At 48.4% G+C, this 20,862-nt stretch overlaps 1 protein-coding gene across 7 annotated transcripts in view; it reads left to right on the top strand.

Moving 5' to 3' along the window:
• NTRK3 (neurotrophic receptor tyrosine kinase 3) overlaps window positions 1-20,862 on the top strand; it is a 455,727-nt gene that overhangs the window by 217,993 nt on the left and 216,872 nt on the right. For all 7 annotated transcript variants that reach the window (XM_073304182.1, XM_073304180.1, XM_073304181.1 and 4 more), the window contains exon 4: window positions 18,789-18,857. In XM_073304182.1, coding sequence (XP_073160283.1) covers window positions 18,789-18,857 — 69 coding nt within the window. The remainder of the gene's footprint in view (window positions 1-18,788; window positions 18,858-20,862) is intronic.

The following is a 20,862-nucleotide window of genomic DNA, read 5'->3' on the forward strand; positions in this document are numbered from 1 at the left end:
TCTTTCCTGATTTCCCTCCATCTCCCAGGCAATGCTTGGCATTCCTAGCTTGGGCGCTATTACTCTTCAATTGTATTTCTGTGCGAGACAGCGTTACGGACTAGGACCACACTGTGCGGGGGATGTGGTCCATTGCTATCCGCTCTGTAAGTAAAGGTCTGATCATGCCAGTACTCAGCACCTCTCAGTTCCCATTTGTGCTGTAAGGACATTAGGGAGCTCAGCGCTTCTTGGGAGCAGGTCCTTGAACTGTTACTTACTCACAGCAGGGTCAGTTGCCCTGGTCTATTTTTCATAGATTCCAAGGCCAGAAGGGATCACTGTGATCATCTAGTCTGCTCTCCTGTCTAACACAGCCCATGGAACTTCCCCCAAATAATTCCTAGAGTAGATCTTTTAGAAAAACATCCAATCTTGATTTTAAAATGGCCAGTGATGGAGAATCCACCACAATCCTTGGTAAATTGGTCCAACGGTTAGTTATTCTCACCATTAAAAATGTATGCCTTATTTCCTGTTTGAATTTGTCTAGCTTTAACGTCCAGCCATTGGATTGCATTATATCTTTCTCTGCTAGATTGAAGAGTCCATTATTAAATGTGTTGCCAATGTAGATACTTATAGACTGTAATGAAGTTAGGCCTTTACCTTCTCTTTGTTAAGCTAACTCAATTTTTCTCTTAGAGTCTGTCACTCTAAGGCCTGTTTTCTAATCCTTTAAGCATTTTTGTGGCTCTTCTCTGAACTCTTTCCAATTTATCAACATCCTTTTTGAATTGTGGGCACCAGACCTGGACACAGGATTCCAGCAACAGTCGTACCGGTGACTGATACAGAGGTAAAGTAACCTCTCTGCTCCTAATCCAGATTTCCCAGGATCGCATTAGCTCTTTTGGCTACAACATCACACTGGGAGCTCATGTTCAGCTGATTATCCGCCACAACCCCCAAATCTTTTCCTGAGCCACTGCTTCCCAGGATAGAGTCCCGCACGGCATAAGTATGACCTACGTGCTTTGTCTACATTTAGCTGTATTTAAAATACACATTGTTTGCTTGTGCCCAGTTTACTAAGGGATCCAGTTCTTCTGTAAAGAGTTGTGCATGTCTGTGGTTCCCTAGGTATAATAAATAGTAATAATGTTCCCTCTGATTCCATACCTCCCCCATGCCCTCCTCCCTACTTTGTCCCCTGCGTGCCGGCATAGCACACTGCCTAGCCACTATGCTAATCAGCAGTGGCTGGATGGCATGTTTATTTCCAATTGTTACCTCAGACTGAATCAATTTGGAGCATCTCCTCATTCAGCGGGAACATCAGCACAGGCAGGCTCTGTATTTTAGCAGCCTCTGTTCCCAAGGCCAAAGGAGAGACCTGTTCCGTGCAGACATGAGACAGTCTGGCTTTTCCCACAGGGCTGGCAACTGTAAACTTAACTCATTTGAACAGCATTCCAAAGGCCCAGTGGTGAATTTCTGACTGCAGTGATATGCCTCAGCATCTCTAGTTATAAACACCATCCACATTTAAAGCACTGCACAAGCATCCTCACCATGCCCTGGTAAGGTAGGCAGGGGAGTGTTAGCCCCGTGTTACAGATGGGGAATGGAGATGCAGAGATGTGAAATGATTTGCCCAAGGCTATACAGTAGCAGAGCAAGGACTGGAGTTGGGGACCGCATACCACTTAGAGTTGTGCTCTCTGCTGCAGGCCTGGCTGCCTCCAACAGAATCCAAACCTGCTTAAGAACTGATGTGTTCTACAATAATACAGAGAGGAGAGATGATCATGTTGTTAATGCACTATAGTGGGACTCGAGGATATGGGTGCTGATCCTGTCTTTGCCACAGACTTCCTGTGTGCCATTTGGTGAGTCACTGATCTCCCTGTGTCTCCATCTCTGTCAGGTAGGGATAATAGTCCTTTTGTTCTCTAGTCTCTGTAGGTTGTAGCTCTTTGGGGCTACACCTGTGCAGCACCTAGAAGAATGAAGTCACAAGCTGGTTGGGGCCTCTAGGCGCTACTCCAACAAGATGAATTATAACAACAGTGAGGTAAAGAAGGTTTCCTATTCCATTCAGGTTCTTGTATCTGCCCATCACTGTGGTGTCTGAGCTCTTCAGAATCTTGTCTCACTCTCACACACTACCTTGTTCTGAAGCTTTTTAATGCGTTGAACCACCACTTCCAGTTAAATCACACGGGGATGGTGTTTGTTCCTACTCCCTTGGGCCTTTCTGGTTTCATGCCATGCTGCCGTTTTGAAAAAACTATCAGTCGTCTCGCTGGCAAATGGATGAAACTGGGAGCTTCTTTGCCGGCATATCTCTGCTTCCCAGTCCCATTTTAAAAAGTCCTTTGCATTGGTTGCAGCGTCATTTCAAACTGGCCTTGCCAGCAGTTCTAGGGATGGGTCTCACCTCTGACAAGCCTGATTCCAGGTTTGCAGTGAAGCGCAATTTAACATGTTCTGAGAGATTTTTGGACTAGGGCAGTTTCATCACGTTCTCCTGCGATTATGTAGCCTCATGAAGTTGTGTTGTGACGTGACCTGGGTTGGGTAGTGGTGGCTTGATGCATGTCTTATGTTGTAGCACATTTACCCTGCAAGACATGCTGTTAGAATCGGGAGACCTATCTCTGCCATGCCTCACATAGTGTTTCTGAGCCAGGGGAACACCTGGTACTTAGTTAAATCCTGTCAGATCTCTCCTCATCTCCCAAGAAGAGCAAACAAATGTGGAAAGACCTGATTCCCGTAGGGCTTGGTATGGAGGTCCATGGGCAATAGGGGCCAGAATTCACTTCCACACCCCTATGGCCAGTGGGGGATAGCATTTCAGAGGCAGCCTCTGGTAGCCCATTGAAGGCAGAAACACCTTGCTTGACTCTGCAGAAAATACAATAGGGTATGTTAAGCGGCTGTGGTGGGGAGCCATATCCAGCCTCCCAGTTCCAGTGGGAGGTGCCCGGGGGGGGCATGAAATGAAGAGGACTGGCATCCAAGGGGAACTTGGAAGACACCGTTTAAGTGGGTGGGAGGAAAGATCCATCACTGTAGGAGCATAGTAGAATGTAGAGGGACTTCCCAAGTGATCTTATCTGGGTTTTACAAGGATGCCGCCTTGCTAACAACATGATGGTGGGGTGGATAGGGGTTCAGAGACAGTAAACAGAGCTCCTGAGAAAGAGAGACAGTCAAAGAGAGTGTTGTTTAAGCAATAAGGCATGACAGGGCGTGAATGATGGGGCATTAATTCAGACCTTGCATGTGACTGTGCCAGAATTTAATATGCCATAACTTACTCACTGGCACGTTTTATTGAAATTGTAAAATGTTGTTATAAAATTCTAGGTTTTTTCTGCCAACCCCTCCCCCTCCCTGTTTATGTACGTTAAAAGCCGAGTGGTGGATTATGCAGGATGTGGGAGACAGTGTGACATACTTTATTAGCCCATCTGTGCGAGCTCACTGTGGGGTTATGGTGTCACGAGGAGGCCTGGCTGGAATTGCCTTTGCATTGTCTTTCCGGTTATGTATGCAGTGAGTGTCAGCAGTAATGTGGGATGAGTGGTGGTGGCAGACCTGATCCCGTGGAAGTGTGTGTTTCCACTAGAGCCCCTCTCAGTCGGGAATGTGAACACATGGTGACGTGTGTGTGTGTGTGTGTTTATACTGGATCCCCAGTGCACTAGTATATAGTTATTCCAGGTACCTTGCACTCTGAATCCATTTACACCCAATGAGGTGCATGTTTACTTCTGATCCATTGTTGTGGGAGTCTGGTGCCTGAGTCCCTTAGCTGCAGCATGTCACCTCTCCTTGCACCTGCCATGGGGCCAGTGCCATTCAGCACCAAGGCCAGAGCATGAAGCAGAGCCCCTCAGCCTCCCATCAGAAAAGAGGAGAGCCGCAAGGTCCATGCCAGGCTTTCAGGACTGGCCCCCTCCATATTCACCTGCCTTTTTTCCTCTCCTAACTCCCTCTTCCCAGTGCTCCCACTGCTGGCACATGATCACTATTTTGCAAACAGAGCCCCAGTGGTGAACTTGAAGCTGCACACATCTGACTTGCAGGTGTCTGTTTTTCTTGTCCTTTTCCAGCAGCCAGATTTTGGGGGGCAGGAGGAAGAGCTCCCCATGGCTCCAGAGTGACAGGTTTGGGTGAATGAGAGGGAGGGGAGAATAGATTTCTTTTGGACCCTTCTGTGGTGCTACCAGCCTGTCTGAATTATTCTCCTCTGACCCCTGTGTTATCTCCCGCCACCGCATGGGCTAGTTCTCTCCAAAGTTGTGTCTGTATTAAAAAGAAGCAGATAATTCTCTCTAACCTGAACTGATCTCCCAGTGCCCATCCCACCTGTCAGCCTAAATGGACTTGTCTCCCAGGACGGGTACCCCGGCATTCACAACAGGCCACCCACGTGCCCAACATTCCAGCAAAAATAAACGTATCACCCAGCCCTCGGTCCACCCCTCCCAGTCATCCCCGTGCAGCAGCAACAGGCTCTGCAGACAGGACGGCCTCTCAGGAGTCAGATACCGCGGTGCTGGACGTGTCCTGAGAACCTGAATGGAATAGGAAAAAGGGAGGCTGGGGGTGAAGGCAAGGCAGGGGTGGCTCTAAAGCTGCAGATTGCACATTCTGCCTGTGCTTGTTTGCTGCCATCCTACCCTGCATGAATGCTGCTAACCACAGGCTTGGGCTGTAGGCACCTTGATGTCTGCTGTCTTGTTGCCCCACAAATGCTGTGGGGGTCCCAATGAGAATTGGCAGTTTGGGGTGGGGCAGCTTCCTCCTTGGCGTTGTATTTGTCTTGTGTGCTGAGCATTTCTCTTGCCTTTCGATGGGAAATAGTTTGAATGCATCAGTCTCTGCAGAGTATGTTGGATTGCTGCTTTCATATCCGTTTGCTGCTGCAGGGGACCCTTTGCTACTTGCCTTCCTCCTTTCCCTCCAGGAGGAAAACCTTAGCCGCTCCTGAGATCCAGGCTTGCTTCCCTCCAGCGCCCCATTGCCACAGGTACACACCACCTTCCCCCAGATGCTTGCCGAGACCACACAAACACTCCGCAGTCCGGGAGATACAAGGCTGTCCTCTCCTTCCCTGCCCAGTCGACACCAGCCCGCAACAGACATAAACTACTTCCACACAGACCCTCTCCTCTCACCCAACATACCCTGTCTACCCACTGGTGTAGGCTGTCTAGCCTTCTCGGCCACATGTCTTCTGCTGTGTCTATCTGTGAGGTCCCGGCACTCCCTTTGGAAGTTGCACTGGAAGCAGTTTCCCTCCGCTCTGATGCTGGGGTGCATGTGCCATGAGGTAATGGCAGTCGTTCCTTTTTATTAGTTGGTATAAACACAGATCTCTTGGCAGCAGCCTGGCTTCATCAGCCATTGAAGACCATTTTCCTTTTATCTATAATTTAGTAAAATATCAACCCATGGTTGTTTTAACAATCAACAGCAGGAGATTTTTTTTTTCTTCAAAAGCTGTTGTATCCCAGGGCTGTGGCTCTTTTTTAGATCTTCTGAACAAAGGCTTCAGCTGCTCACACAGGAGCAAATTCATTTGACCTCTATTCTCTCCTGGTGGAACGGCTCCCTATCTGCTCCCACTAGAGCCAGGTACCCGGCTGGGCGAGGCAGGTGAGCGGGGGAAGCTGGAGTGAGAAATGAGTGGTTAGTGAGGTTTGAGCCTGGTGGGAGGGAGAGGACTCGTGTCGTTGGCAAGGCAGGGCATGGGCTGGCTGTTGCTGGGGAAATTTGAGGCAAAGACCCAGCCACTGCTCTGACTTTGAGTCAATATTCAGGGGGACAGGGAGGAAAGGGAAGCATTGATAGACACAAAGATGTGGGATAGGGAGAAGCACAGGAGTGGGAGGAAAGCAGAGAGTGGGGAGCAGGAAATGGGGGAGGTGGAAAGGGAGGAGGTGTTGAACAAAGAGAAAATTGGGGGGTTTTGGTTAGTGAGGAATGGGGATCAGGCTGGAGAGGGATAATGGTGGGAATAGGGTGGAGTAAGAAGAAATCATCAGGCAGGAGGAACGAGTTGGAGGAAAAGGGGGAAAGGAAGTGGATGGGAAGAATGTATATGAGGGCAGAGGGGTAGGGAAGAAAGGGAAGGATAGCTGGGGTAGGAATGGGGTGTGTGGACTCCAAGAAAGCGGAACAGGGGTGAGAGGTGCTGGGAGCTGTGCCTCTAAATTAACCAGAACCACCCCCTTGGATTTGGATGTAATATTAAAATGTGCCTAATTATTCTTGGACAAGTTTTGTGATCCTGATGATATTAATTATTCTTAAAGGTCAACAGCGCTCACTCGAATCCCCTTCTGTTCTATCATGTAATCAGTTAATTAACTGGAAACTATTTAGCAGTGCCTGCCAAGTGCTTTGTCTACCTCGTGTTGGGTTGTTTTGTTACTGCTGATTTCCCCCTGCTTCCCGCCCACGGCTTTCTTCAAAGTCCAGAGAACCTGCAGAGCTGCCCCCTCCCAGCCTGGCCACTGGCACAGAGCCCCCTCTGTTGGAGTTGGGTTTTTTTAACCAGCCATTCGGTACCGTGGGGGTTGCTCAGAGGTCTGCTGGCATTTTTGGTTTTCACCCTCCAGCCTTATGTGCATGTAGCAAACCAGGGGGGCTTGGAACACGGCTCTGAGGACACAAAAGGGCAGCTCAGCTATTGCGCCAAGCAAGCCTGTCTGAGTGGCTTTGTGCTCGATATTGTTCACCATAGGTCGAGTACGACTGCAGTTGTGGGTTGATTGTGTAAAACTCCCCAGCCCCTCCCCACGCTCTCCTCAAGAGCTATCTGTGCAGCAGGGCTTCCATCTAGTGCCTCCATAAAGGTGATTTACTAATCCATTGGCTCTCGCTGTTTCTATACACAGTGCCTGGAAGCTGTAGTTAAGTATCTTGGGTCCTTGTTGAATATTTTTGTGACTGTGTTGTGGGTTCTGGCTTCTCTGAATGCTTTGTGGAGTTGGAGGGAAGGGCCCTTCCACGATTCCCTTCCCAGGCACTCTCTGTATCTTCCCCTGTATTTTCAGCGTGGCTGGGATCTCTCTTCCGTTGTGGAATGGTCTGCCTCACCCCAGGCCTGCTGGAAATCCGGGGCTGGGGATGCAGGGGATGGGTCTTTGCCATTCGCTGTCTGCTCCCATCTGGGGGAAACAAGCACTTTGAGGCAAACAAGCACAATAAGCCCTGCCTCTTGCTGGAGTTGTCAGCTGGCACCTCCTGGCCTCTGTCGGCACTAATACTGCTTCTGTGCACTGCAGCAGGAGAAAGCCCAACACACGGTTACATTCCGGGTCTGCTGAGTTCCAATTACCCCAGTGTGGGCTGAGGAGGGTGGGGTGGGTAAAGGGCACTCGGGGGTGGATCTCTCTCCATGGTAGGATTGAAGTGCAGGGGAAGGTTCCTCTCACTGCAGGCTGGCTAGTTGCACTGAGAACTAAAGTGCTTCCGAGCGCTGTTGGCCTTCACCCTGAGGGGGGAGCTGGCAGGCTCAGGAAATGCCATTGCGGGGCCGAGCCAGCTTTTTAATATTGGCTTGAATCCTCTGAATCCAGCTGTCCTTGGAGGAGAACATTGTAAACAGCCCCCAGGCAAAGTGTGATGAGCGTAACAGAGAGCCAGAGCCAAACCCTGACATCTAAACCACCCCAGACCATGGGAAAGTTTGGATCCAACCTTTGTGACTGGTCCCCATCTCTGTCACATGTTGAAGCAAAGCCCAGAGTACCACAGAACCTTTGGGAGTGATCCCATCTCTGAGTAAAGCAGGGTGCAGCTGAGAGACACCTTGGAAGAAAGGGGGTGGTGGATGAGGGACCGTGTGTAAAGGCTTTGTGGACTCTGGAGCGCGTTGAGATCCATTGGGATGAAACTGCTAGCAAGTATGCATGTTGTTATTATCATTTGTAGTGGGAGGAAAGGCGTGTGGCAGATGAGCTGCTCGTGCCTAGCTCCAGGGTGCCATAAGTGTGTGTGCACATTGCTGGCAATTTCACCCTGTGCAGCACTAGCAGGGGAAACGCCCTCGCTCCTCCCCCCGTGTCTCTCTCCCTTGCATCGTGATTGTGGTTTGGTTTGAATGCTGTCGCTGAAAAAAAATAAAACCTCTCCACCCACCCTTCTTCCCCCTCAGATTCTGCTGCAGGAGCAGCTGGGGGCTGTGGAGAATGCCGGCTGCCAACCAACGCAAAGCGTCTCCTGCCTAAGAACAGGCCTGGCCTGGCTAGGTGCATCCCAGGAGATACAGGGGCTGGTGTTTGAAAGGGGGATGTGCTGTGATGCGTCACGGTGGGCAATGGCTCCACCAGGCTGGTGGTGAACATCTTTTGATTCTCCCTCGCAGGACCAAATCTTGGCATTCATGCTGGTGTTTCTGGGATTGTCGTGACTGCTGGCTGTGACTCTTGCACTGGGAGACGATGTGTTAGGATCATGAAGTGATGCTGTTTGGGATGCCCCATGTTCTGAGGCAGCATTTGGCAATCTCACAAAGAGGACAAGGCTCTCACCCCCTTCATCCATTGCAGCATTTGGGAGACGCTGGGGCAAGGAACTGGGGATTTCCTGGCTGGAATGAAATGATTTTTTGCTTTTTTGTAGTGCTGATATGTTTGTGGTGACACCTGGAAGAGTCCAGGCAGAGCGCTCCGCAGAGGGAATAGCCGGCGGCTAACGCTGGCCTTGTCAATTTAACGCTGAGCCCTGTTCTGCTAACTCATCCACTTTGCCTGCGTGTGAGCGAGAGGCTTGTGTGTGTTTGGCATTGCCGGGTGCTTTGGCAGGCTCTCTCTCAGCTGTGGCCTATTGGGGGTTTGTGCTGAGCGATCTGAGATTTCAATTTAGTCTAATATTTGCAGAGCCCGAATCGTGGTGTGGGCCTGTGCTGCCACCGTGGCTGCTGCTGGGACTTGCTAGGGTAATTTTAGCACGTTCATTAAAGGAGGACAGTACATTTTCCCTTAATGAGCAAAGCTGCTAACTAAACAGGAAATAGGGTAGAGGAGGAAAAAGGAGACTAATGGGGGGGGGAGATCAGGAGCACAACACTGTTTTTAGAGGTCATTGCATCTGTCTGATAGAGATGAACAAGCCGAAGAGCTATTCTCCAGTGCTGTAGAGTGAGGCTTGTTCAAGGGGTTTCTGCCGAACTAGGTGGGACGTCCAGTATGGGGATGACCTCTTGCTCTGTTCTGAAAGGGCAATTCCTGTGTCATCAAGCCAGATTACTCTGATGTGGAGTGTTTTTCACTTTGGCCATTTTGGCACACGGTAGAAAATAGATCAGATGTTGAGGAGTTGGCCTAAAAGAATAGTGGGCCAGTGCATTTGCCCCTCTGGGTACTTTTTTGGTGGCACATATTTTTTTGGTGGCACATCGCTGTCTCCCAATGTCTCTCTCCCCTTGGCACCCTATTTCTGTGTCAAGTGAGTGGCACATGGAGACAGGGCAATGCCAGAACTGATGATCAGGCCTCTCCTTCCTGTCAGCTTCAGTGTCCTGTTCACACTTGCTGATCAACACAAGGGAGCCAAGATGATCAAGAAGTCCAGTCCAGGGCTTTATTGCAGCCATGGGGCAAAGCCCAAATACCCTGGTGAAGACAGCGGGTCCACAGAAGCCTAGATGCAGGGGAGGGATTCCTGGTGAATGGCAAGGAGTTTTGAGGAGTGGAGCAAAAGGCAGGAGGACTTTCCTATGAGGACATATACAGCAAAGTCAAACTTTGGCATGGAGAGAGGTGGGCAGAGGCGGACGAGTGGGCTGCGTGTCTGCCCTTACTTTAAGGTACATCTTCATCTCAAACCCGAAGCACCTTTGGCACCTGGCTGCTCCAGATAGCCAACACAAGACGCGTGTGAATCCATGGCGTTTGCTGCCGGTTTCAGTGGGTGAAACTGGCTGCCACCAGGCATGCTCGGAGGTTGAATTGTCTTGAGAAATGAAACAGCGACAAGTTGACACTCACTGGGCTCTCAGTCTGTATTGTTACCCTTGGTTGTGTGTTTGTGCAGGGGCCTGAGTGGGACTGACGTGGGGGCTAGTTATGTAGGAATGTCAGGGAGAATTTCCCAGACTCTCTCTGGTTGGTTTTTGTTCTTGTGGATTTGGTGGCCCCTTTCTTCTCTTCTCCCATTTCCTCCCTCCTTATTCCCTTCCCGAAACTGGGGCTACTGCTGGCTAGCAAATGGCCTGGAGAGAGCCACAGTAGGGTGGTTTCCCTATCCAATGATGCCATCTAGTTTTTACTTCAACGCTGAGTGTGCTGTCATGACTTTCTCCTGCCGTGTGTCTGCCCCCTGCCATCCTTGGCCTTTAGATGAGAGGGTGGGGAGTCAGTGGGGGCAGCAGCATATGTGCTATATTGGGGTACAGTGCCTTAATGGGCAAGGCTGATTGGGTCTGTGTTGCAGAGCAGATTGAATATCAAAGAAGCCACGCACTGTGCCCCTGACAACCTGGTGCTGGGGAATACATCGGGGATGTGCGTTACCGTCGGGGATGTGCGTTTCACTTCTAATTTATGCCAAGCACTCGTGCGTGCCCCCCCAGCAGCTCCGTGCAGCTAATCCTCTGGATCAGGATTTTTGGAGCTGGCAGCATGTTATTAAAATGTGTTTAAAAACGGCTTCCATGCAGAAAGGAATGTGTCAGGTTTGAAATAAAGGGTGACCATGGAAGGGGGAGCTCATTGGGAGAAGGAGGGCAGCAGGGTCCATCCCCAACAGCAGCGTCTTTCTGCCACTAGTTGGACTGAATCACAATAATATAGTTTGCAGTTTAATTACAGAGGCTCTTGTTTGTTAGTGTCATTAATCAGGCATCTGGCTTACTTTAGCTGAATAAAAATGGCTTTTAATAGTGGAGCCCTTCTTGCTGCTACTTAATTGAGGGAAAAGCAAACATGCCATTTCTTTTTGACTAAAGTCCAATTGTTCTGGTTTTCGGGAGCTAAACTCTTTAATCCTCCACTACAAACAAACCAACACCTCCCCAAGAATGGGAGTGATGAGCCATTCGGCAGATGCACCTCAGTGGCCCCATTCATCTGCTGGGCTAAGATGACTCTGATCGCCTTACATTTCTCTTCTGCCTTTCTTCACGCAGGGTTCCAGAGCACTCTAGCCATGTGCAAACCACTTCAGCTACCACTGAAATGCAGCCACCTCTGAGTAGGGGTACAGATGCTGCCTAATAATTCACATCAGCACTTTAGGGGAGATGAGGTGACGAGTCCCACACAGTTAAAATTGGAAGAGGGAGAGGAGGCAGAATATAATAACCCGGGCTGGAATTGGGTCTGGACATTAGGGCTAATCCCCTAACTCTTACAAAAAATGCATGAGATTTATAAGCACCAGTGGTCAGGAATGTTATGTCTCATCTCAAAGACAGGCGCTTCAGGAGCACAGCTGTCCCTGACATGATGCTGAGACAGTGGAGTATTGTTGAACTGTGACCTTTCCATCAGAGGTCACAAAAGGGTCTTAAATCTGTCTCGTTGGTGTTCAACCATTCAAGTGCTCTTTTGACCTGTAGTCTGGAAATGTGGGGTACTTGGTCGTTACGGGCCTCCCCCCACTTTGGAGCCTCCTTGGACCAGAAGGGTACAGGGAAAGAACATGTTGTTTGTGAAAGGGGAGGAGAGTGTTTGGAAGGATTTCCCATGGAAAGTGGGTCCTTGGAGGGTCCTGTGGGATATGAGAGGCTGGCAGGAGTGAGGTGTAGACTACCTGAAATGGAGAGGGCTGGTAACATTGGCTGTTATTAAGGTTGCCTGATGCTTCCCATGATAAGATCCAGTTGCTTATAACTTGGCTAAATTTTAGCCATTTGAGCTGGAACTTTTTCATGCAGAGTGTCTGCCTTAGGGCTAAATATTTTTTGGAACATTTCAGCTAAAACAGTTCAGCTGCTCCCAAAAACAAAGCAAGGGAAAATACATTGCTTTATCTGTGGCAAAAAATTCTCTTTTCTTTGCAAAACTCTAGTGCCCAGTGCTTTGGAGCAGGGATCTGAAATTTGGCAGGCTGGTGGCCTTTGTGTCAGGGATGTGCCTTTTGCTTTCCCTGTGAAAATCTGCCCAAATTTGGTCTAATTATAAGCCTTTGTAAAATAGCAGTTTGCACTCGCTCAGCAAAGAGTTGTTAGATTTTACAGTAGTTCCCTGGAGCACACTTGCCACCAGAGCCTGGAATGGAACTCAAGATTCCAGAGTCTCACCATTCCTCTGCTGTCAGCAACAATCTATGGAAACCCTGGCAAAGTGACCCAGGCTCCTCTAGTGCTGCTCCACACAAAGGATGACAACCTACTACTGCTGTTGTTTACTCTGTTAGCTCAAGCGACAGAGGTCTGTACTGTGGCTCTAAAAGTTCCAACTCTGCTGATGACCTGTATGGGTGTTTATACGGTGCCACGTGATGGAATTTCAGTTTTTTTGCTTGGTTTTAAAAACGTACCCAAACCCTCGGAAATTACATACAACCCTTCTGTCCCCAAAAACACAAACCAAACCAAACCAAAAACCAAATAAGGCTGCAAAGTCAAATAGGAATTGTCAGAGTTAAGGTTGCTTGTTGCTTATGGCAAGGCCAGGGTCTTGTGGGTAAAATAGTATGTGATCATGTAACTAAAGACTGTATCATAAGGCACACACTCAAGGAGGCCAAATAAAGATTACACAGGCAACTTTAATTCTAGCATTTCCTATTTTTTGAGAGCTTAACAGTGGCCCTGAGAGCACCCCAGTGCCAGAGGGCAATGGGCACTTTAGTATCTAGCAGTGAGCCTGAGCTGGTCTGACCAGTGTACTCCAACTCACGTTGTCGTAATCTGTATCTAACAGGTGTCATGTAAGGTATCATATGTGAACTGATAAAATGCTTGTCGCTAGTATTATTATGTGGTGTATGTATGGGAGATACGAGAAACATTTTGTGATGGAAATGTATTCTCAAGTGTTTTTGGCAGGTACAGTTTAAGTCAACCCACTGTAGACAAAGGAACGTGGTCCCTCCTGCTTGACTTTGCCTCCAATGTAAATTGAATATAGAGAGGAAATGAAAGGACGCTTACATAAAAGGCAAACAAAGCCATCAAACGACTAGTGAATTGGGGAGAGAGCCGCTTAACTATCTCAGTAGGGGGAGGAGACTGCAAAAATGAACATGGCGTCAGCTCCTTGGTGGACCCAGCAAGCTGAGCCCGCAGGAGGGCTTCCTGACTTTGAAAACAAAGATAAAACATTGAGGATATAAGCAGAGAGGAAAAGCCGTTTTGGCATCTTGCACCTGAAGAGACAAAGAAGCCAAATGCTTTAAACTCTGTGTTGGGTCCTGGCTAAGAACTGGCCATTCATGCTGGAAGAACATCACTTGGAACAAGAGGCTCTAGTTTAAATTAGGTTTTAGTTTTAGAAGAGTATTTTTACTTTTGTTTGTTTGTAGCCATTTCTGTCTCAGTTCGGCCTGTTTGGTATCACTTGAATGTCTGTGCTTTGTCAATAAACGTATTCTTGTTTTATTACGCCACCACCTCCATACATTGTTTCACATGGAAGAGTAAAATCCTCTACCAAGCGAATGGGCTGGTGCTGCATACTGTCTCGCCAAAGGAGCAGCAAACTCAGGAAGGTTTGGCGAGGGCTACAGTTAGAGGGGCTGAGCTCTGCAGCGGAGATGGTTTGGGGTAGACTTGGGGCTAGCGGGGCTGGTGGTGTCACCCCAAAAGGAGTAACCAGGCTGGTGGAAGCGAAGGTGAACTATTGTACTGCTGTTGTCAGGGCTCTCTTAAAGCTGCCCAGCATGGAAGCACCAGGGTTGCAGGGTGGGCGGTGTAAAAACCCCTTACTGGTCTTCACAACCTTAATTATTTTTTAAATATAGTTTGTTTGTTTTTAAAACCCCTCCCAAGATCATGGACCTTACACAACTTACCCCACTTCAGAGTGTGTGTATCTGCCTCTGTTGGCGAATGCCTTCCCCATGGCACTCCCCAGATAAAGGTTGTGAGTAGGTGTCCCTGCCCACAGTTGCCTGCAGTTGTTGCCTATTGGGTCAGACAGTGTCACTGCTCCTCCAAAGGAGCATTTCCTGCCAGATGTGAGCCAATGACAGTGCGTCCCCTCTTCACTGGGTTCTCCGGGAGGGCCGTGGCGAAGGAGTGAGGCTAAAAGCTGAGCACATCCGCCTAGCAAAGTGCCTCATGTTAGCGAGGCCGTGTCCCCTCTCCATCACTCCCTGCCCCAAATTGTAATAACATGATCGTGCTATTTTTGGTTCCTTATTTGCGTGGAAAGCCTGTTGTTTTTTCTTTCCTCTTTCAGAATCCAATTTTCTCTTGACATTTCTGCCTAATGTAGCTAAACATGACCTTTGTGAAAGGACACTTCCAGCAAGATGTCCTCCCTCCTCTGCAGCTGTGTCTGCCGCTCTTCAACATCTCTCTCTATCTCTCACCCATCCCCATTTCCACCCTCCCCTCTTCTCTCTCTGGTGTGGGGACTGTAGAGCATTTACTGGCTAATCTGTCTGTAGCGATGGGAGTTTCCTACCCTCTCCTCAGCTGGCAGTGCCAGGCTCCCGAAGGCTGACTCTTCTCCGAGGGACACTGAAGCCTGATTCTCTGGGGCATGCCTGCAAGTTGTGCCCATTTCCCAAGACTTTCCCGCGGATGGGAAGTAGGAGCTGTGGGCTTGTCTACATGGAGACTTAGTGGGTGGCAAGGTGGGGTGTAGACCTCCAGCATGCTAGCCTGCCACGCACTAACTGGCTGTGTGGACCTTGCTGCCGTGAGTTCTGTAGTTTGGTTTGATCCACTGCTGAGTGAAACTGTAGTCGGTCTAGGCGCACTATGGAACTCTTAGCATGCAATAGCGAGGTCCACACGGCCCATTAGCATGCAGCAGGCTAGCACATTGTGGATTTACACCCCAGCTTGCCAGGCGCTAAATCTCCTTTTAGACAAACCCAGTGTTTCCACAGCATTGGGAATTAAGGGATCTTTGCTGCCTCAGTGAGATTCTTGCAGTTTGCAGTGCTTTGTGCATGCTATGATGTATGTAGCGTGACATGAAGCCACGGCTTATGGATGCAGCAGTGTCATGTGGCTACAAACACACAGCTGTATGACACCGGCTGGGTGGGGTTTATCCCCTAACCAAAGTGAACAACACATACTGGGGAGTGTTTGCCTTGTAAGCAGCATAGATGTGTCTGGGCTTCAACTGCAGAATTCCAGATCTGACCTCTTCAGGAGAGGTTGTTCTAGGTTAGAGCAACCCCTGGGCTGTTCTAAACTATGCTGTCTTGAATATGAGTGGCAGAGAGGTGGCTTAAAGTGACATTTGCCTTTCAACACCTGGCTATGGCTTCTGTGCTACGTGTCTCATAAAGCACGCCTAGAATCTGCCATTGACTCTCTCCTGGGGGCTGGATGGCACACTGGCTTGTTATTGCAGCATCTCTCAGGCAGCTTGGGTTGCAGAGGCCAGGGTGTCTCAGGTGGGCTGGCTGGGCAAAGACACAGAGCAGGCAGGTTTCCAGGGGCTTTATGAGGAAGATGGTGAGGAGTTCTTCCAAGCTGGAAAGGTAAAACTCCTTCAGAGACTCCTGTACCCAAAAAAGATCAGTTTGGATTTGTAGGATCCATCCCTTTAATCGCCCCTAGCACTACACACCTGGCCTCACTGTATATTGCTTTCTTATTCTGAGAGTAAGAGCCAAATGAATCTAATAGCCCAAACCCTTCAGCCTCCTTCATGTATCAAACCCACATAGAGCCGAAGTCAGTGCCTCTCCGTGTCCACTCTCAATGCTGCCTTATGTTTATCCCATTTCCCTGAGTCTGATGGGGATCCTCGTGCCTGGCCTATAGCAAACTTAGCTGCCTTTGTGCCACCTCCTCCTCTTGCCCCATATTTCCTCTTTAGCTGGCTGCAGATTTAATGAGGCTCTGGGTCTCTTGTTCATGTCTCTTGCTCTTGGTTGCCGTTCTCAGTGAATAAGGTCACAGCATGAATGATCTGTGCAGCCAAGGAACCGTTGTCATAGTTGATTAATTGCCATGCCTGCCCAGGCATAGGTGACTAGGGCAATGATGATTCAGATGGGCCAGCAAAGGGGAGGGAAATTAGAGGATGAGGAGGGGTTTGAGTGGCATGAGAGACCGAAAAGTGTCAGTGCTTTAATGGGAGGCAGGGAGATCAAGGAGAGTGGTGCCATTGGTGGTTAATAAGGGTGCAGAACACCACTGCTGAGAAGGGGGAAAGAAGGTCCTGAAGCAACTCTACTCTGCAAATCCTGTTCACTGGCCATTAGTTGCTGGCATGCAGTGATGGAGCTGGCTTCCCGTTCCTCCCCAAGCAGCAGGCTCTCCCCCACTACCAGCACTGCAGGAATGGGCTCCCCAACCAAAGACTCTCCTGGGCAGACATTGCTGCCTCTCCACTCAGGGTGTAGGACCCCAGATCTCAGCCTTCGCTGTGTGGGGGTGTGACTTAAATAGAACAGATAATGACTTCAGAGGCTACTGACGTTTACTGCTGAACTTCCAATTAGAGCCTAAACTCGGGGTTCACCTGTGATCCTCCCCTACCTCTTGGTTCTTGCTGTAAAATGGGAGTTCAGTTGGGAAGAGGAGAAGGCAGAGTTAATTAGGCTGTAATTAGGAGAAGGCTTTCTGATCACTCACACTGATGATTAATGGTTTGGAGTTTTTTCCCCTAGTTTCTGCAGCTGTGGTTTTTCATGCTCAAGTTGTTGCAGGTGCAAAAACTTCAGCTGGCAGGTGTGAGCTGAATTTGTGTGTGTAGACTGAGCTGTCAGGTGTGTAGCTTTGATGTGCCAAGCTGTGAGGGCTAATTCTTCGAGTGCTTGATCATGTTGATTCTGTGTTAGGTAAGCGCGAGCCCATGTATACGGCTGCCGGAGATTTTTGTCTTACTGTTATCCATAGGGCCAGGTCTGGAGCCCCATGCTCATACGCTGGTATATAAGTTGCCACCAGCCCTGCGCCCTGTCAGTTCCTTCTTACAGCCCTGGGTGGTTGCTGGAACGCCTTTCCTCTTGTGACTGCAAGCGCTTATAGTGGTTCTCTTTCATAGTTTCTTGTATATAGTTGTTCATAGAGTTAGTATTTAACAGTTGGTAAGTTACAGTTAGTTAGTGGTCCTCTTAGGGACGTCATCCCTGGGATGGGGCATGCCCCAGTCCCCGGGCTTCAAACCGTATTCTGCTTTCCATAAGCCTATGCCTGTGAGCGACCCCCATGCAAACTGTCTGAAGTGTTTGGGGGAGATGAACATTAAAGATAGGTGCTGATTCAAGACCTCTGCAGAGCTGCTACCTGGTCGTCAGTCCATACCTTTGTGTCCCATTACACCATCACCCAGCAAGCTCGGGACAATTCCAACTTCAACAGAGCTGTTTGCTGTTTCCAACTTCACCGTTTGCAGTGTTGCAAACAGCACATCCGTGGACTCTGAGCCCACCTCCAGGGATACTGCTTGGGAGTCACGTAACATGGAATCACCATGAGCAAGCACTCGAAGAAGAAAAAATGGTTACTAGCCTTCCGTAGCGGTTGTTCTTTGAGGTTTGTTGCTCATGTCCATTCCATGAGTTGGAGTTGACAGCAAGAAGGAACTGAGAGGGCATAGGGCTGGCAGCGCCTCATATACCAGTGCATGAGCACGGGGCTCCAGAGGGCGCCAGAGCCGGCCCTACGGATACCACTAAGGCAAAAATCTCTGTTAGCCGGGCACAGGGGCGCACACGCTCACCTAACATGGAATGGACATGAGCAGCACATCTCAAAGAACAAGTTATGGAAGGTTAGTAACCATTGTTTTTTTTTTTGAGCATGGGTTGAAGATCCATTGAACATTTAGCCTTTTACAAAATTTAGGTTCTTTGTTTTTCCTGTCATCTTAAAATGAACCCATAATAAAATACAGGTAACCCTTCTGTGTGTGTGTGTGTGTGTGTCTTTCTCTCTCTCATACTCTGCCTCTGTCCTCTCTGAGCTAGTCTTTGACCCCTGTTTGCTCTCTTTCCCATCTCCAGCTCTTTTTGTCTCTCTCCTTCTTTTACTTGACTCAGTAGATGTGGGCACTGGTTTGTAAAAAGTTCCCAGAGACAGAAGAGGTCGCATTTCTGTAGTTTTGGGTGGAGTGGTGCTAGGATGTGGTTGCTCCTAGTTGCTACAGCAGTAGTCCCTTTTGGTGTGAATGATGCAGAGCCTAATGGGAAAACAAATATACAAATCCTATTTTAAAATTTCCCTTCTCTGTGTTACTGTTAACACTTTAGACTATCACAGCTGAAATAATTCTAAAGATTAGCATTTATTTCATACCATGCAGATTGTTTATTTCTTGTATTTCACTCGAGTTTGGAGAGTGAAACCGGGCTGATCAGTTTTCCTTTCTGTTTGTAGCTGGTTCCCTTTCCGGTTCTCAGGTATGGTTGCAGGGAATTGTTCTGTTTGTCTTTTTCACTCTGCAACAGAATATGGACTGTTTTCACAAAAAGGAAAGGAAGCCTTCTATCCACATTCAATATTTAAATTAAAATTAAAACATTAAAATATTTTAAACATTAAAATATTTTTACTAAACCTTAAGTTTGGGCCTTAGATGACTGGACAGCCTTCCTGTAGCTGTAAATTGTAGAGGAAAATTCTGAGCTCTGAGGAACCCCGTATGGTCTGGTGCAGAGGGAATTATTCACCATGAATTCTTTCTCTTGTTAATTTTCAGAAACCTCTCCGATAACCGGCTTACCACACTGTCATGGCAACTCTTCCAGACACTGAGACTTTCTGAACTGTAAGTTCCATCCTGGAGGGATCTCCTGGGAGTGGGGGGAGGTGGGGGAGAGGTACAGAAAGTCCCCCCCCCAAAAAAGATCAGTTTTGAAACCTGTGATGTATGAGTGTAAATAATTATCTAAAATCCCAGAGGGCAGAGTGAATCCTGGAAGGGGTTCCTGGGCGTGGACGCTCCAGAGCCCAGCTGCTTCTCTGTTAACTTCATAACATCTTGTGAATTGACGTTCGGGGCTGATGATAAAGCCATTTCTGGGCTTATAATGGTTTGGCTAAATGCAAGGCCAGATTTTGAGGGGCCCTCTGTAAGGACCAGACACTGTGAGATGGGAAGAGTCCTCCACTCCCATTCATTTGCCAGCTGTGGTTGGTTGTATGGCAAGGGTCATCCAGTGTGGAGGGGTGCGTTTCGTAGTCGATGGTGGCTGTAATGGTGGGTGACTCCCTGGCTCTTGAGTAACCAAGGCACCTGCCAGATCCTGTGTGGACGAGAGGCGAGTATCTCTCCTGGGTTACCTGAGGGCTGCAGCCCACTGAATTATGGATAAAGCATGCTCTACAGCGTCTAAAGAGTAAGTGGACATGAAATCAATGGAGCACTGCCCCGGTGACCTGTTTTGTTGAGTTTTAGAAATAGTTGTTAGGTGGATATAAAAAAAAATCTGTGATTTATCCCAGAGGATCATGGGATATCCCATTCATCCTCACCTGTGATCAATACAGCTGTAAGCTAGAAGTGACTTATGAAAGAATAATGACAGTCTCTCAAGTGGGAGTAAATGTGTTATCACCGCTGTTACTGCAGTGTATTTTATTTCTGTCAAATTGTTAAATGAAAAATACTAATAGTAATATTAGAAAATAAAGAAATACCCATCTGATGGGGAATCTGGCTTGCAGAGGTAAACGCTGGATTTGGAATTCATCTCTGCACTGATTGCAGCTCAGAAGAGTTCCAAGTCCTGCTCAGGTTTCAAGTTTAAAAGAGGTGAGTGGCTTCTAGTCTTAGGTTTCCATTTGTTCTCATTGCACCATCTGGCACAGTTCAGATTAGCAGTTGCTAGCCAAGAGAGGCCTATGAATGGAAGGCGGGGTGGGGACTGCAGGTCAGGACTGAGGTGCATTGGCAGAGTTTTGGGGGAAAGCCCAGGGCTGGGATAACGAGGTGCTGCAGATCAGGACTGGAGTACTTTTGCAGAAATCTTTGGAGTCAAGGGCTAGAATGGGGTATGCTGCAGATCAGGGTAAATACTCTCAATATTAATTTGTTTTTAAAATGGTTCTGTCCCATTTGGTTATATTGCACTTCAAGTATATCCCATGTCTACAACCCCACATCAGGCCAACACCGTCAATGATGGAAACTGAGGATCCTTCATATTTGGGCAGCAAAAAATAGCAAAGAATCCTCTTTCTTGCCCTACAACAGGGATTTCGACCTGTTTGAGCTTGCTTCATGTTGTGGCAGCAGGGTAACTCATGATCATTAGGGTAACTCATGGTTGATAGGCTGACCATCAGGTGAGCTATATGAAGGAGGAGAATGGAAGTGGTGTAAACAGTTCAGTTCCTTTTGGAGCCTCTTGCGGGGGCGTTTTCTAGGAGTTAGTGAGCCATGACTGGTGGGAGAAGTAACATGGATGAAGTCGCTGGGGATCAAAGAAGGGGAAAAATGGCACTGCCATTATCAAGCGGTGTGGTGTTAGCTATCCTTTATAAAGCTTCAGGCCTCTAGTGCTGGGAAAGTATTAACTCCCACGTGTGTGCTCCTCAAGCTATCAAAGTGGCTCTTAACATGAAAAACCCGTTGGGTTTATGCCTGTGGGGGATGACTTCCTTTGAGTTGAATCAGAATCAGCATACAATTCAGATAAACAGATTACACAGCCCTTTGACTATGATGCCTCTCATCAGAAGTTTCCAGATGGGATCCTGCTCAGCAACCACTCTCCATCCATCTGAACAGTGGCCAGGCTGGTGGTCAGCAGTAGGACAGGACAGGGATG

This window comes from Lepidochelys kempii, chromosome 10, assembly GCF_965140265.1.
Source record: "Lepidochelys kempii isolate rLepKem1 chromosome 10, rLepKem1.hap2, whole genome shotgun sequence".
Taxonomy (NCBI): domain Eukaryota; kingdom Metazoa; phylum Chordata; order Testudines; family Cheloniidae; genus Lepidochelys; species Lepidochelys kempii.